This window comes from Sylvia atricapilla, chromosome 21 (assembly GCF_009819655.1).
Source record: "Sylvia atricapilla isolate bSylAtr1 chromosome 21, bSylAtr1.pri, whole genome shotgun sequence".
Taxonomy (NCBI): Eukaryota; Metazoa; Chordata; class Aves; order Passeriformes; family Sylviidae; genus Sylvia; species Sylvia atricapilla.
In genome coordinates this window covers 3,452,850-3,468,418 of record NC_089160.1, presented here as the reverse complement: position 1 = coordinate 3,468,418, position 15,569 = coordinate 3,452,850, and the positions used below count along the sequence as shown (strand labels likewise).

Sequence of the window (15,569 nt, the reverse complement as noted above, 5' to 3'; positions counted from 1 at the left end):
CGCAGAGCAGGGCTTGTCTCAGGTGAGGCAGTGGTACATCAGGTGGATTGAAGTGCTCTTGCTCCCTGGTGGGCTGTGGGGCAGGGATGTCTGCACCTCTTCTCCTGCCATGCCCTGGCACGTGCTCAGCCTCTCCCAGTGCCACCAGCCCGTGTGGATGTCATGCTGCTGCTCCTGTGCAGGGCTGCAGCCACACAGCCTGTCCCTCCACAGCCTTGGCTCCTGCCTGCCCATCCCTTGCAGCTTTCCAATGTCTCAGTTGTGGCATTTTTTTCCTCCCAAAACCGACCCTTCAAGGACCTGCTCAGGACCTCCCTGTGAGGCCTCTCTGCAGCTGAGCTGGGCTGCTCAGACTCCACCACAGCCAGGAGCTGCCTCTGGCCCTTGGGACCACGTTTGCCCCGGCGGTGCCAGTGCTCACTGGGATGGGGATGTGGGAATGCCAGGGCTCCCCCCCACCCGGGGACTTGGATGTGCAATGAACCCCCCTGTGGGGACCCCAGTCTCATCACACCTGCGCTTTTAGAAGCAAGAAAGGCTGGGGGGACACAGAGAAGGTGCTGCCTGCTATTATCCCACAAGGAGCTCTACTTGTCCCTGCTGGCACCCTGGCAGTAGTGGTGCATGGCACAACATCCCTGCACGGTGCCCAGGGACAAACTGTGCCAGAGAGTGGTCCTCCTCCCCCTCAACTGTGCTCCCACCTGCGGGGGCTCCTGGGTGACAAAGCCATCAGCTGTGGGGTGGAGGAGGCAGGCCAGAGCAAGTGCCAGGGGCACCTTTCACACCTTGGCCCCTCCACAGCCGCCCTGCCGGCCCCTGGGTGCCAGAGAAAAGCTCGGATACAGTCTGGCTAGAAAGACATATTTATTGCGACATCGGATTGCAACCAGCACTCAGCTCCCCCAGCAGTGACTGCAGACCCACACACATGCCCTTGACCCTGTTGTGATGCCTCCACGGCCAGCGGGCCAGTCCCTGGGGCCACAAGCCCACTCCCCTTTCCAGGCAGGTTCATTGGGGCTGCAGGCTGGGGTCCCACTGCGCTAGGGACTGCCTGTGAGCTGGCAGCACGGAGTAAAGAACAAAGCCAGATTCAGGGTCCTTCATCAATGTAAGCCACCAGCTGGGATCTCCAAGCAGTCACAAGGCTCTCAGAATCCCAGGGAAGCAGCGGGCTCAACCCCCCCAAGCACATGAGAGGGCTGAGCACGGCTGATGCCGCCGTGTCCTCTGCTCTTACCACGTTCCCTTGGCGCCAGCCCAGATGCTTTGGGGAGCAGGGAGAGGTGCCAGCCTGAACCCCACCTGCAGCCACTACACGTATCCTGTCAGGTTGTAGGAATTGACTTCACTCTTGCTCTTCTGCACCTGGCTGACAGAGGGCCGGGGGCTCTTGCTGCCCAGCAGCTGGGGCTGGTAGGCACTGGAGTAGGCGGCCGTGGTGTGCCGGTCAGGGCAGGAGGCGCAGAGGATGAAGCCACCGATGAGGGACAGAAGGGACGAGACGATGCCGAGGTAAAGCGCCTCCCCGAGCTCGAACTTCATGCTGTCGGGGACGACGGGGTTGCGGAAATCCCGCAGCACCACGTGGATGTTCCACACCAGCGGGATGAAGCAGAGCAGCCCCCCGAGGACGAAGGCCACGCCGCCTGCCACCGCCACCCGGTCCTTGCCCGGAGAGCCCTGGCTGAAGACGGTGCACCTCATGCCCATGACAGAGATCAGGCAGGCCAGGGAGGACACGGCACAGGAGCTCACCATGAGGGCTTGGGCGGCCTGGACGTCGGCGGGCAGGTTGAGCAGGGAGCTGTAGATGTCGCACTGGGTGATGCCCGTGCTGTACGTGGCGCACTCCATCCACAGCCCCTTGGTGAAGCTGATGGCTGTCACGATGCTGGAGCCGACGTAGGAGCTGACCTTCCAGCTGGGCAGCAGCGTGGCCGTCAGCGTGCCGATGTAGCCCAGGAAGGCCACGGTGTAGCCCAGCAGCTGGAGCCCCATGGACACCATGGTGAGGGCTGGCTATCACCTACCCAGGGCTCGCTGCTTGTCACCCGGGTCCCTCCCGTGTGCTCACGTTCCCATGGCCCTGCGAGAGGCTCGGCTCGCAGCGCTGCAGCTCCTCCCTGCTGCCGGGGGTGCTGGTTTTGTGCGGGGTGGGAGCCGCAGGGAGGTTACCTGTGAGAGTGGAAAGCAATCCCTCCCCGATTAACGATTGACCCAAGCCCGTGGAGGTGTGCCAAGCGCCCTTTCACCTCCGCTATCTCTCCAGGCAGGCTCCAGAGGCAGAGCAGCACTGCCCAGGAAGGACAGACGCCAAAGCCCTCCCCTGCACTGACGCCGTGGGCAGGGATGGAGAGTCAGCTGCTGGTGTGGGGAAAGTGCCCTCTGCCTTCCTCGAGGTCCTTTGTCTTTTGTGATGCTCGCCATGAGGAAGCCAAAAAACTATGGCTTCACCATCTTATTTGGGACCTGCTGCAGGTGACTTCAGGTGATGAACACAGAGCTCCCCCAGCTGAGGAAAGGGGATGGCACCTCGTCCCCATCTGCATGGGGCTCACCCAAGTCACCCACGACCCACCCCGAGCTGCTGAGGCTCCTTTGAGACAATGGGACATGACTACCTGAGACTGAACCATCGATATCTGCCTTTCTGTGCTGCTGGGGACAAGGATGGACAGGGATGCTTGTGGCAGTGACACCTGCATCCCCAGGAGAGCCTGGAGGCCCACAGAGGGCAGAATTACATCAGGACTGGCATCTCCTTTGGGATGCTTCTGGAAGTATGCCAGCCAAGCGGGGCGACCTGTCCTGCGGAGGGGTGAGCAGTTTGGGGTGCAGCTCATGCTGGGGTTTTGTGCTGGTGCCACCTCCCGCCCACAGCCCCCTACACAGGCCGGGTGGGGTTGGCAGAGGTGGTGGAGAGGGTTGGTTTGTTTTCCCTCTGCTTTGTTTAAAAATTCCTTCTTCTGTGGTGCCTTGCGAAACCGGATTGAGCCCCGGCACGGCGGCCAGTGGCCTCCCTCACCCTGGGAACACTCCTGGCTGAGTGTGCTGCCACCACCCAGGGCCTCCCCTCTGCTCCCGTCCCCCCCGCTGCCACCTCAAACGCTTGGCACCAAAGTTTCCCACCTTTCTTGTCTCTCCTGTGCCCTAACCAACACCTCCCACACCGTCTCAGTGGCTGGAAAAGAAATACCTGGGGTGCTCCGGGCAGAAGGGTGGAAGAGGGAGTTCTGTGGGTACTTACAGGAGGTGGCTGGAGGTGCAGGGTGTGACCCAGGGTGGCTGCAGCTGGGGGTCACCCAGCACTGGAGGCAGCTGCTCGGGGCAGGGTGAGCAGCCAGAGCCCCAGCCCAGGGGATCAGGGGCTGCAGTTGTTCAGCTACAGCTTTGCACAATCCACCTGTAAATCTCCGCCTGGATCAGAGGCTTATTGCAGATCAGAATTAAACCCTTTGGGTGTCGGGAAGGATTGGGGAGCTGGGATGCCTTGCTTTGCTTGCTGTCTATGAATTATCAGGGTAGGTTCACCCGAAGGGTTCAGGTCAGAGGCTTGCTGTCATCCTTCAAGACAGCCTTAGTGGCTGACAGGTGACTGTACCACCATCCATGTGTCTACTCTGGGATGTGCTGCCTGTATTGGGGTTCAAGGGGCCGTGGAACACCAGCAGGTTGAGCTCCCCACTCCTCCAATCCAGCATAGCTTTTGGTTTACTCCTCCTGGCCCTGCTTGTCCTCCACGGGGTTTGTTGTTGTAAGACTACTGGCCCAAATGAGGAGCAAATGGGGAAGGTAATGAGAGCTGTGTTGGCCCCGTGCCCCCTCCTGCTCACCGGCTGCCACAGATGGAGAGGGGCAGGGAGGGCCTCTGGTGACAAATTGTGCTTGGAGCTGAGCAGGATCTGGCCAGCGTTTGGACAGTGGTGTTTGGATGCTGATAGCAGAGCTACAGCAGGGACCATTTGCTGTTTCCTTTCCTTGTCCCAAACTGAAACTCTCCCAGGAGCAGGAGGTGACTGGTTTGCCAGTTGCACTTTGCTTCGGTCAGTGGCACTTTTCTTCAAGTGCTTGGGCTGGAGCAGTGGGTAAGGATAGGATGAGTGGTCCTGCTGGGGCCAGGGGGTGCATCAGCCTTGCACCCTCACATGGAGGAGCTTTTCTGTTCCTCCTGGTGTGGTCCACATCTCAAAAACTCAAAGGAGAGGGCAGGGAGCACTGGCAAGTGCCTGCTCCCCCATCTGTGGAAATGGGATCTGGCAGCTCCCTGGGGTGATGGGCCATGGGTGCCTGAGCAAGACCATTGCCCTGACAGTGCCTGGGATCCATCCCTGCCACGTCTTCCCTCCCTGGCTGTTCTTGAGCCTCTCTTGAGTCATCAGCTGCCTACTGGTGGCTCTGTGCTTGCCACCACTGTAGCCCATCCCTGTCCTCATTCATGCCCTTTGTGCTGTCCCCATCACAAGCCCACCACACTGTCCCCATGGCATGCCCAACACGCAGTCCCATCCCCATTGCACTGTCCCAATCCCATACACATCTGCCCCACTATTTGTAGATGTCCCCCCCATCTACCCAAGGCTGTCCCACCATTTCCCATCCCTTCCCCATCTCCCCTGCCTCCCTTATGCAAATAGCTACAAAGAGCACTTAATCATCCTTGTTAATTGTCTCTACCCTCCCCTGTTCCCCCCCGGGGATTTTCTCACAAATGGTGTCCAAATTTTCCCTTTTGTGTTTTGCTTTTCCACCAGAGATCGCAGCCCCTCCGCCCCCAGCCTCCCCCCGGCCCTCTGTTTACACAACTGGGACAAATTTCACACCGCTGTCCCCACAGCCCCGGCCCCTCTCTCCCCTGCCCCAAAGAATTTGTGAGTCACGGCCGAGGCAGAGCTATAAATGCGTCCCCACCGAGGGTCTGCAGCGTCAGAAGGGACAGCGTCTTCTGCCACCATGCAAGCTGCTGCCTGTTGCCTGACTGCCCAGGGGCTCCGGGTGCCTGCGGCCAGCGCCTGCCCACCCCTGGGGCTGGAGCAAGGGGCAAGGTACCGTGTCACCATCCCTGTGTCCGCTCCGGGCTGTGCTGCCTGTGCTGGGCTCGAGGGGCAGTGAAACACCGGCAGGTTGAGCTGCCCTCTCCTCGGAGCCAGCTCCTGGGTGCTGCACAGGCCGGGGGGGAATGGGATGGGGAGGCTGAGTTTGGGTGAAGCTGCGGTGCTGGGGACACCTCCGGGAGGGACAGGGCGTGCTGGCAGCCGGGCAGGGCTGGTCGGGCGGGGGAGGCTGTGGCGTGCGGGAGCAAGGCAAGGGGCTGCGGCGCTGAACCTGCTCTCTCTCCTCCTAGAGCCCTTCCTCTCTGGAGGCCGTGGCTGCCCCGAGCCCAGGAGGGAGCCGTGGCGCGGCGGGAGGAGATGGACCCTGTGAGTTTGGCGCTCCCGATTGTGTCTGTCCCCATGGCCGTGAGGCTGGGGTCCCGGCTGGCAGAAAACCAGGCTGTCACCCCACGGGGGAGTCCTTTGTCCCACGGCTGTGCCGCCCCTGCAGCTCCTGGGGCAGGGCCGGGCTGAGCCCCCGGGGGGACACGGCCACAGCAGCCTCCCGCCAGGAGCCTGAAAGGGTCTCCTGTTCCCAGGCTGGGCGGGCATTCCTCAGGGGGTTAGTGGGATGCCTGGGCACCAGCTCTTGAGCACGGGGGAGAGATTACACTGGCAAAAAGCCTGTCAGGAGGGTGTGGGGGTAGATGCCAGCTTCCTCGCGGCGCTGTGAGTGCCTCAGCTCAGGGGCAGGAGAGGGGGAGTTGCTGGGTGTGTGGGGCGCCGGCACAGGGCGCCCTGGTGGCGGCCCGTGTGCCCTGGTGGCGGCCCGTGTGCCGTGGTGGCGGCCCGTGTGCCCCGGTGGCGGCCCGTGTGCCCCAGTGGCGGCCCGTGTGCCCTGGCGGCGGCCCGTGTGCCCTGGTGGCAGCCCGTGTGCCCTGCGGCACGGGCAGCGGGAGCCCGGTACCACCCGGCTGTGTCTCCCCAGGCTCGGGCGGCGGAGGGGGACGGCGGTCCCGGCAAAGCGCTGGCGTTCTTCCAGCACCCAGTCAGGTACGTGCCGTGGCCCCGGGGCCCCGGGAGGGCGCGGCGGGCACGGCGGGCGGGGGCTCACCCCGGCTGTCCCCACACAGGCTCCTCTGGCCCAAGTCCAAGGCCTTTGACCACCTGTACAGCGTGGGGGAGAAGCTGCTGGAGAACTTCCCGGTGCAGGCCACCCTCTTCTTTTATGATGACTCGGGCAGCGAGGAGGAGGAGGAAGAAGAAGAAGAAGAAGAGGGGGATGATGAAGAAGAGGAGGGGACAGGGGATGTGACCGCGGGACATCCGCGCTATGCTGGCAGCCCCGACCCCAGCAGGCCGGCGTGAGGCAACAGGCAGGGGAATGCAGAGAGCGCTGCGTGCGGCAGCGGGGCCAGACCCGCCCGGAGCTCCGGCCAACTCCCGGGGCCGCCCCCGGGCCGCGCCCGCGCTCCGCGGGGCCACGGCCGGGCTCAGGACTACGACTCCCAGCGGCCACCGCGGCACCGCCCGGCAGCCGAAGCCCGCTCTGATTGGCTGTCGGTCCATCCAGGGCTGGGGAAGGAGCGTGCGGCTCCACCCACCCCTCCGCCCCGCATCGCCATTGCAAGGGGGAGGCGGCGCGCGCGGCCCGCGGAGGGACGCGATTGGCCGAGGGCGGGAGGGGGCGTGTCGGGGGCGGGGCCTCCCCTCCCCTGCCCGTCGGCGGGAGGGAGCGGCTGCGGCGGGCGCGGGGCCGCCATGAGGTACCGGCGGGGAGCGGGGTGCGGCCGCGGGGCCGGGGGCAGCAGAGCGGAGCTGTGCGGCCGCGGCTGCGGGGCTGGAGCGGGAACGAAGGGGCTGGGGCCGCGGAGGGGGGAGCCGGCAGCTCTGCGACTGGCGCGGCGTGTCTGGGCGCGCGGCGAACAGCGGAGCAGCGGAGACGGGGTGGACGTGTCGGTGGGGCGGAGGGTGGGGCTGGAAAACCCTCGTACAGCCGGGGAGGTGGGCTGCGGGCCCCGCTGTGGGGTCACAGGGGAGTCTCTGTTGTAGGGTGACACGTGAGGAAGGGGATCCTGCTGTGGGGTCACAGGGGAGTCTCTGTTGTAGGGTGACACGTGAGGAAGGGGACCCCGCTGTGGGGTCACAGGGGAGTCTCTGTTGTAGGGTGACACGTGAGGAAGGGGACCCCGCTGTGGGGTGACAGGTAGGCTGGGGGCTCTGCCATGGGGTGCCAGGTGAGCTGGGGGTCTTGGCTGTGGGGTGACAGTTTGGTTGAGGGCTCTGCACTGAAAGCTGAGGGGGGACTGGAAAGCTCCTGCACTCTGGGGGTCCCGTCTCAGGGTGACAGATGAGTTGGGCGGTCTCTGCCGTGGGGTGGCTCTGGAAGCTGAGGGCAGTGGGGATAATTCGGGGTTGGGTTTGGGCACAGAGGGGCCGGGCTGGGGGCGGCCAGGGCAGCGTGAGGACCAGCCGAGGGAGCAGGGTGGGGTGTGTGAAGGCTGTTTTGGGAGGGCGAGGCTTCCTGCCCTGTCAAACGTAGCCGGTGTAGCCTCTTCTCCTCGCCGTGGATCTTGGCACGGAAAACCCCCAATATCACAGGGATCCGGCTGAGCTGCCGGCACCGCGGCTACGTGATGCTGGCACAGTCAGCATCCTCCCTGCGCGCCGTGGCGCGTCACTGGGGGCTGTGCATCCCCCCGAGCCCTACCTGTGCCCCCTCCAGGCTGTGGAGAAGGTGCCACCTCCCCGTGTGACCCCCCAGGTGCCCTCGGGGTCCGCGGGGCGCTGGCTCCACGCGCGCACCGTGTTTTCCCGGCGCGATTTCCTCCTTCGGCATCAGTGACGGGAGCGGGGGCGGCGATGGGGGGAGCCTGGGGGAGACACGAATGTGCGACTGCAGCATCCTCACTCCCATGGCTGCATCCCTCTCGCCTCCTCACGGTTGCCTTAGCAACCTCCTATCGATGGGGTATTTATAGAGGATGGGAAGCCGGAGGGGGGGGCATCGGGAATGGGTGGGCGTCTGCTAGGTCAGCCTCCAGCTTCAGGCTTCTCTCAGCTTGCGTGGGGGCAGGAGGGATGCTGCTCCCCTTGGCGTCAGTGCGTGCGGTGCTCCAGCTTTTCCTGCTCGCTGGAGCCACGGGAGGTGGCCAGGAATTTGCATGTGGAAATAAAAATAAGCATCTGGGGCGTCTGCCCTTCTCACCGGCGTTGCTCGTGCTTGGAGGCTTGTGTGCCCCTCCCTGATTGTGGCACTGGGTGCATTGACACAGATACGTGGAAGAAAAGCGGAAGAGTGTAAATTAAATTAAACAACATTAAATTTGTTGCCTGATGCGTGACGTGAGAATATCCTTCTTTCTGTGTCTTTGTTCTCCTGTCCGTCAGAGGGGGAGAACGCCTGTAACAACGAGGGTTTGTGTGGAAACTGTGGCGTGATCTCTGTGCTGTGCTTTCTTTTATCCTGGGGCTTTGGGTCTCTTTATAAAAAGTGATGACAGCAGAAGTGGGTCAGGTGGTCCCTGCTCAGAGCCTGTGGAGGAATTCATGGATCCAGAGGCCTCTCACATCTCCCAGAAGGTCTCAGAGAAGGGGGATTGGGCTGTGGGGCACTGGAGGCAGCAGACCCCTCCCGTGTACTTCTGGTGCTCTGTTTCTTTCCCTTGTTCTTGCTTCAACTCCAGACTGAGGTTTGCAATGTGAGCTTCCCAAACTGTTGGGAAGAAGCTGCTTTCTCTGTCTGGACACAGCTCCAGGCTTGCATGCCCTCTTGCCACTTTATGGTGTAGGAACCTTGGAAATCACAGCAAACCTGATGTTGGCAGGGAGAGCTGCTCCATTTGCTGGAAGGTGGCTGTTGTCAGGTTTGCTGGTGTGCAGCATCAGCCCTTCTCTGTGGGCCTGCCTTTTATGTGAAAGGAGAACTGTGTTTCCAGCCCTGCTGATCCTGGGAACAGCTCTGTGCTGCCCTGACCTCTCTCCAGCAGAGCAGATCCAAGTGCTTTTGGAGTAACTGGATATCCAAAGTCCTGGGCCTAAGACCAGTGTGTGGTTTAGTTCCTGTTTCTAACCATGCTTGCTCCTTCATCTGTTATAAATCCCTGTAAGAGCTGGGCAGCCCTGTCCCCTCTGTCTCCTGACAGAGTTGTGGCTTTGCCACAGCAAGTGTCACACGCAGCATTAGTCAGCCCAGGGCAGTCTGATCCATGGGGCATTGAGCACAAGGAGAAGACAAAACATGGAAAACAAGCAGATATCCTCTGCTTCTGCAGGGCTTTGTTTAACTTCTGTGGGGTTTGGTTTAGTTTTGCTTTTGCAGCACAGAAGGTGCCTGTCCAGCTGGAGAGCTGTTGTCCAGGGTGTGCAGGGAGCTCTGTCACTCTTGCTGCTGCCCTTAGCTTGGCCCAACAACCAGATTGTGGGTAGGAGTTGCAGAAGTGAGAACTGGCACGTCTGTGTAGTTGCTCTAAAATAAGATGATTGCTTCACCTGTATCCATCAATCTCTTGTGGAAGGGAAGAGCACCAGGCTGCTCCCAGCAGGCTGACATGCAGGTCATCTCCTCTGCTGGTGAGAAATGGGCTCTATCCTTCATCCAGTTCTTCCCTTCCTACTTCACTGGTCTGCAAGGGTCCTGCTTCTCCCTGGGACCTGCCCCAGCACTCTGGGAGCTGAGGGTGTCCTGAGCCCCTCCAGGGAGGTGAAGAGCAGGGAGGCAGCTGGAATCTTTGGCTCTCTGCAGGGGCACTGCTCAGCTGGGATCTGTCGTGGGTCCACCACTCAGGACCATGCTTTCTGCATGAATCTGATGCTGGGTGATGAGGTTTAGGCTTTGAAACTGGGCTGGAAGTTTAAGCTGTCAGTGACTCTTCTGCTTTCTTCCCTGCAGGTAGGCAGGAGCCCCCCTTGGCCGAGTGAGGCAGCATGGCAAGTAAGTGTTCCCTGGCAAGACTGAGAGGTGGTGGTGGTTTTGGAGGAGAGAAGGGGGGTGTTTGACAGCCACCTCTCAAGAAAGGAGAGGTGCATTTTGGAGGGATATTATCCTCTGTGGGGAGCAGCTCCCATTGGGTGTTGGCCCTGGGTGAGGTCTGGCCTGACTTGTGCTTCTCTCTCCCCTCTGCAAGGTGGGAGTCGAGGAGGTGCTGACTACCCGGAGGCTGCAGCATTTGCGTCTCTGTGTGGTGCTTGCTGTGCAGGACAGGCCTCCCCAGGGCTCTCTGAGCTGCCTGTCTGTGCTGACATCTGTCATCAGCAGTGCTCCTCATGCCCATGACTGCCACCCTGCCAATGCCCACCCTGAGGGTCACACTGCCCTGTGTGGCTGGTGACACTGGGGCTCTGTGTGCTGTGGAAGCTGCTGAGCCCAGCCCCACCCTGAGCTCGCTGTGGCACACCCAGAGCAGCGCTGGGCCAGCACTAAAATGGGCTGAACCTGGTGAGGCTGCAGAGGGGTGTGTGGTGTGTCCAGAGCTGGGCTCAGGCCTCCCTCCTCGCTCTCCTGGGCAGCCTGCATGGAGGCTCCCTGCCCTGGTGTGATGGGAGCATAAGGAGGACGGCAGTAGTGATGGAAAGATCCGTCTGGGATCTTGGAATTTGCTTGGAGTGTCGCCAGAGCCAGCTGTGAAGGTGGAGGCAGTAGCCACGCTGGGGAGGAGGAGGACCCCAGGGATGACAGGTATGCCTCCTTTCATTATCCGTGCTGTGCTCGGGGCGGGAGGGAGCAGAGATCTTCAGGCAGTGTTTTTCAAAGGCTGCTTTAATCCTCAGTTAATGAGGAGGGTGCCCAGCTGGGTCCCTGCCTTCCTCCACTGCTGCCTTTTCTCCTTCCCAGAGCTCAGGTGGTGGCTCACCAGCATTTCCTGGTGGTGGAAGGTGTCCCCCGTGGTGGCAGTGTCCCCTGCCTAGCTGTCCCTTCATGGTGACCCTGATGGGCAGGTTCTCCACCACATGCTCCCTGCCGTCCCTGGCTGTCACTCTGCAGGCACAGCCACAGTCCTTCCCCAGAGAAGCACCCCAGGGTGTCCCCCCCAAGCAGGGCAGCTGAGACATGGGGTGATGTCCACCAGTGGCCAGCAGCACCCCAGGAAACCCAGCAGGGGTGAGGTGAACCCAGCCTTTGCTCCTGCTTTCCCTGCCTAAAGCTCTGATCTTTCCTGAGCACCGGTTCTCCAGCTGGTGTGGGGAGGCTTGGAGAGGCACAGGGGATCAGCACTGAGGCTGTTGGGCACTGGCAGGTCCCCTCAGCCCTGTGGTTTGGGGACAAGTCCTGCTTGGCTGTCTGCTCTTCATGTCAGTTGGGCATCCAGTAGAGAGGAGAGGCTCGTTTCCTCAAGGCCAGTGGTTTTCCTGCTCTGGTCCTGAGCCATGTGGGAGCTCTTTGCACTTCCAAGAGGAGGGAGCAGTGACTCAGTGTCTGCTCTCCTGCCATTTCTATGTCCCTGAGGGAAATTGCATGTGGGGAAAAACACACACCTCTGTCACAGCATGCTTGCAGTTGGGACAGTGCTCGTGATGCCTGCCTGCCTGTGTGTCTGTTTTTATTTCCTACCTTAGTGGCCAGCTCAGCATGGCAAAGCAGGGAAGGGGTCCAGTGACTGCTTTCTGCAGGGATGGAGAACCCTGACAGTGAGATCTGCAGCCAAGCTTGTTGCTCTGAGATGTGCTGAGGAAGTTGAAATCCGAGTCTCAGGCTCAAGTGCCAAAGAGGGGAGAGTTTATACCACGGCCTGATCAAGGTGGGAGGCAAAGGAGGTGAGGCCAGACTTCTCCAGCAAAGTACAGGACATTTGCAGAATGAATGTTGTCTTTGTAAAATTTCATCTTCTGGAAAGGCTCAAGACAAAGTCAGCCTGCCAGCCTGTTCCCTCTCCTGGCCAGGAGAGCCCTCCTCAACTGTGAAAGCCAAAGCAAGCTGATCCCTGCCCTTCTGCAAGATGCCTTCTGTGCCTCTTGAAAATGCTTTTTCGGTTGTCCTTGTAAAAAAAAAAACGGTTTGCATAATAAAGTCGATTCTGAGGGAAGATCTGTGACTCACATCATTCATGCTGCTCTTCATTCACACCTCAGTGGTTCAGCCCTCTGCAAACTCTCACAGAAGCAAGGCATTAATAAATCACAAGGGGAAAATGCACCTACACAGCACAAAAGCAGCTCAGTGCCTCCAAGCCCAGGATGGTGTAAGCACAGTAGCAGTTGTTTCTTACACCACGATCTTGTCCCTGTTGATATTTCCAAACACTCTCACAAATACCTTGTATTGTTTCAGCAGCAGGATACATGGAAGGTAAAGCAGAAGGAACCTTGCCTTTCTCCCAGGCAAAAGGCTCCTAAGGAAAGAAGTTGGTGGCTTTTCACTGACTGTTCTGCTTGTGGTGCCAGTATTTTGTTAGCACCAAGGTCAGATGGGAGATTCTGTCCCCCTGCCTCCTTCGATGCTGCTGCTGTGTGAATGGGTTCACCTTGTTGATCCAGTGAAAGACTGAGCCTGAGGGTGAAGGAGATAAATAGGTTCCTGTGGATCACCCAGCTGAACTGATTCATCTTCCCAAGGGAAGCAGCAGGATTTTGTGGCTTGGTGGGAAGAGCTGGAACCAGCCTCCAGCTGAGTGTGTTGAACTGCATTGTGGAAACACTCATTCATGAAATGCGTGTTTGGATCCTGGAAGGATCATGTTTTGTGTAAAGTTTCTGCTCACTGAGCAAACAGCTTCTTTGCCTCTTGTGCTGCTGCAGGTCCTGGCAGGGGCTTGCCTCCTGCACCCCATGGAGGTGTCCCTGCTGCAGGGTATGGGGGAGAGGCTTTGCTGTCTCCCTTGCAGGCAGGAAGGTGCTGTTCCTGCTCTGTCTGGCTTCAGGACTGCATGTGCTGTGGGAAGACTTGAGTCTCCCAGGCTTTGGGAGCAGAGGAAAGTTTGTCAGGCCTCTGCATCAAAACACAACGGGGATGAGAATGTGATGCTGCGTGAGGAGAGGTTGCTCAAGCCCCTGACTCATAATCCCCTGTGCTGTGCCTGTGTTTTGGGGATGTTTGCCCTGGGAGAAGACTGGTTTTTCTGGGGCCTGAACAGAGTCCTTGATGCCACCTGAGCTTGCATGACCCCTGAGCAGCTGGCAGCAGTGACACCAGCTTGCAGCAGGCTGTCGTGCTAAACTGTGTGCTCTGGGTGCTGGCCCTGTGTCCTGGCAGAGCTCTGTGTCCCTGCCCTGTGGGGTCTTGCTCTCCTGGTGGGATCTCCCTTGCCCTGCAGCAAAGGGGCAGAAAGATGAAATCCATCAGGGGCAGAAGGCTGGAAACAAATATTTTTGGAGCCTTTTGTCTCTTCCTTAGTTGCCCTGTGTGGCTGCAGCTGCCGCTTCTGATGTCTCTAGAACCTCAGCCCTAACAGGAGGGCTCCAAGAGTCTGGGCAGACCCCAAGAGTCCTGTGCCCCTTTGGCTGTCCTACCTGACTGTAACCCTGGGATTTTGGTGTTGGGGATGCATGCACTGTCAGGAAGCTGGGTGGGAAAGCTCGGTTGGGCAGAGGCCAGGTATGGGGTTGTCCCTGCTCAGCATGTCTCTGCCTTGTGTGTTGCAGTGTTCTTGGGGGCCAGGAATGCCCACTCGCTCCTGAAACGCTTTCCCAGAGCCAATGGCTTCCTGGAGGAGATCCGGCAGGGCACCATCGAGCGGGAGTGCATCGAGGAGGTGTGCAGCTATGAGGAGGTCAAGGAGGTGTTTGAGAACAAGGAGAAGACGGTGCGTTTGTCCTGCGCTGCTGCCCAGTGCATGTGGGAAGGCTCACACCTCGGCAGGCTGGAGACAGGAGGAAAGCACAAGGGGAACAGCCTCTCCCGTTCCCTTTGTCCTCTTCTGGCTGCAGGCAGCATGTTGTGGCCTCATTTCCCAGCATGGCTTTCCCTTCCCGGGCAATGACCTCACCTTGCTTTTGCCAGGACAACCCTGCCTACAGCTGCAGGTTGAGCTGGCACTCCCATGGCATGTGTGGCAAATCTGTGTTGTTGTCCATGATTCACTAGGCTGGGCTTGGTGTGGAATAAATTTTTCCCTGCTTGGTGCGAGGGCTGTTGAGAGATGATCCCAAGACCATTTGTGTTGGTTTTCACAGCACCTCAGGTTGAAGGGGTGGGGGACATCCAAAATGCTGCCACTTTTGTGGGCCTGGGGAGGGCAGTGATTATTGCTGGTGGGTCCTTCTCCCACCTGCAGCACGTGATGGTTGTTTCTCTGTTCCCCTTGCAGATGGAGTTCTGGAAAGGCTACACCAGCTCTGTGTACTCTGTCAAGGACCCCGGGCACAGCACGGAGCGCTCTGACGCTATGTACGTGGTGGTGCCCCTCTTGGGAGTGGCTCTTCTCATAGTCATCGCCCTCTTCATCATCTGGAGGTGCCAGCTTCAAAAAGCCACCCGCCACCGCCCTTCCTATGCCCAGAACCGTTACCTGGCCAGCCGGACGGGCCGCAGCCTCCCCAGGGTCATGGTGTACCGGGAGCGGTCGCAGAGCCAAGGGGAGACCCAGTGCCAGCGGGAAGCCAGCAACCGAGGGGCTGGGGATGGCAGAGCCGGGGGCAGCCCCCAGCCAGACGGCTCCCTCTGCCCCCCAGAGCATTCTGTCTCCGTCCTCTCCAGACTGTCCAGTGCCACCCCGCCGCCCTCCTATGAGGAGGTGACGGGCCACCCGGAGAGCAGCAGCGGGGAGGAGACCAGCGTCTCCTACAACGACCCTCCGCCCAAGTACGAAGAGATCGTGGCCACGGCCCCTGCCGCCGGCAAATAGCGGGTCCGCCTCCCTCCTGCCTCTTCACACACTCACACTCACCCAGACACCCTCCTTTTGCCGTGCCTGGGGCCCCCTTCGGGTGTCCTTCAGGCCCCTCTCATCTCACCTGTACAATCTGGTGCCATCACACAATAGCCTTACCCTCCTAACCAAAAATAGCTGTCCCCAGGTGGGGTGAGGCAGGGCTGTGGGATGGCTCTGGAGCCAGCCAGCCTTCTCCTGCCCCTCACTCCCCACTCACGTAAGTGCTGTAGCAGCCAGAGCAGAGCAGCAGCTTGTTCCTGGCTCAGTGCAGGGGTCTCCCCATGGTGCATTTGATTTCCTCACTTCTCCCTCAAACTGACATAACATTTCCCATGGTGAGGGCAGCCTTGCTGCCTCCCTAGGCTGCTGCTCAGCCTCACCCCATGTCCTCACTGGGCCCTGTTCTACTGCTCAGGGCTCTGATTAGGTGATGGAGATGGCAAATTTTGTCCATCCCTGCGGTTGGTGGGGCCAGCTCTATGGGGAGATTGTGCTTCCCCCATGTGGATTTGTTGCCAAATGGGAGTGGGGAGCCCGGTCCACACTGTGGTAGTGATATTTGCTGTGTGGAGATCAGGGAGGAGCAGTCAGGAAGGTGCTCTCTGATCTCCTAGATCTCTTTGGAAAGGGCGAAAGGGCTCCTGGTGGTCTTGGTACTTGAGATAAGTGACTCTGGAGTAGCAGGGCCTTTTCCTGATGCTCTCTTCTTTCCCCCTGTGGGTGCTGA

The 15,569-nt window shown here is 60.1% G+C and overlaps 3 protein-coding genes across 7 annotated transcripts; 2 read left to right on the top strand and 1 right to left on the bottom strand.

The window, feature by feature from the left end:
- Positions 1–850: 850 nt before the first annotated feature.
- Positions 851–2,263, bottom strand: CLDN2 (claudin 2). Its single transcript, XM_066333769.1, has one exon. It carries the CDS (start codon positions 2,011–2,013, stop codon positions 1,318–1,320), a length of 696 nt encoding a protein of 231 aa, XP_066189866.1. The 5' UTR covers positions 2,014–2,263; the 3' UTR covers positions 851–1,317.
- Positions 2,264–4,956: 2,693 nt separating this feature from the next.
- RIPPLY1 (ripply transcriptional repressor 1) lies at positions 4,957–6,404 on the top strand. The gene is made up of 4 exons (XM_066333737.1): positions 4,957–5,048; positions 5,348–5,423; positions 6,025–6,089; positions 6,170–6,404. The coding sequence occupies exons 1-4, from the start codon at positions 4,957–4,959 to the stop codon at positions 6,402–6,404; spliced, it is 468 nt and encodes a 155-aa protein (XP_066189834.1).
- A 7-nt stretch (positions 6,405–6,411) lies between these two features.
- PRRG3 (proline rich and Gla domain 3) lies at positions 6,412–15,275 on the top strand. 5 transcript variants are annotated; one of them, XR_010745194.1, is made up of 5 exons: positions 6,721–6,802; positions 9,928–9,969; positions 10,545–10,713; positions 11,592–11,773; positions 11,870–12,082. XR_010745194.1 is itself a non-coding variant. In XM_066333946.1 (4 exons), the coding sequence occupies exons 2-4, from the start codon at positions 9,963–9,965 to the stop codon at positions 14,813–14,815; spliced, it is 705 nt and encodes a 234-aa protein (XP_066190043.1). In that variant the 5' UTR covers positions 6,412–6,802; positions 9,928–9,962; the 3' UTR covers positions 14,816–15,275. The 5 variants fall into 5 exon arrangements, 2 of the variants coding, with proteins under 2 accessions (XP_066190043.1, XP_066190044.1); XM_066333946.1 differs by lacking the exons at positions 10,545–10,713; positions 11,592–11,773; positions 11,870–12,082 and adding exons at positions 13,614–13,774; positions 14,279–15,275 and having other exon boundaries at positions 6,412–6,802; XR_010745193.1 differs by lacking the exon at positions 6,721–6,802 and adding an exon at positions 8,069–9,608 and having other exon boundaries at positions 11,592–12,081.
- Positions 15,276–15,569: the final 294 nt, after the last annotated feature.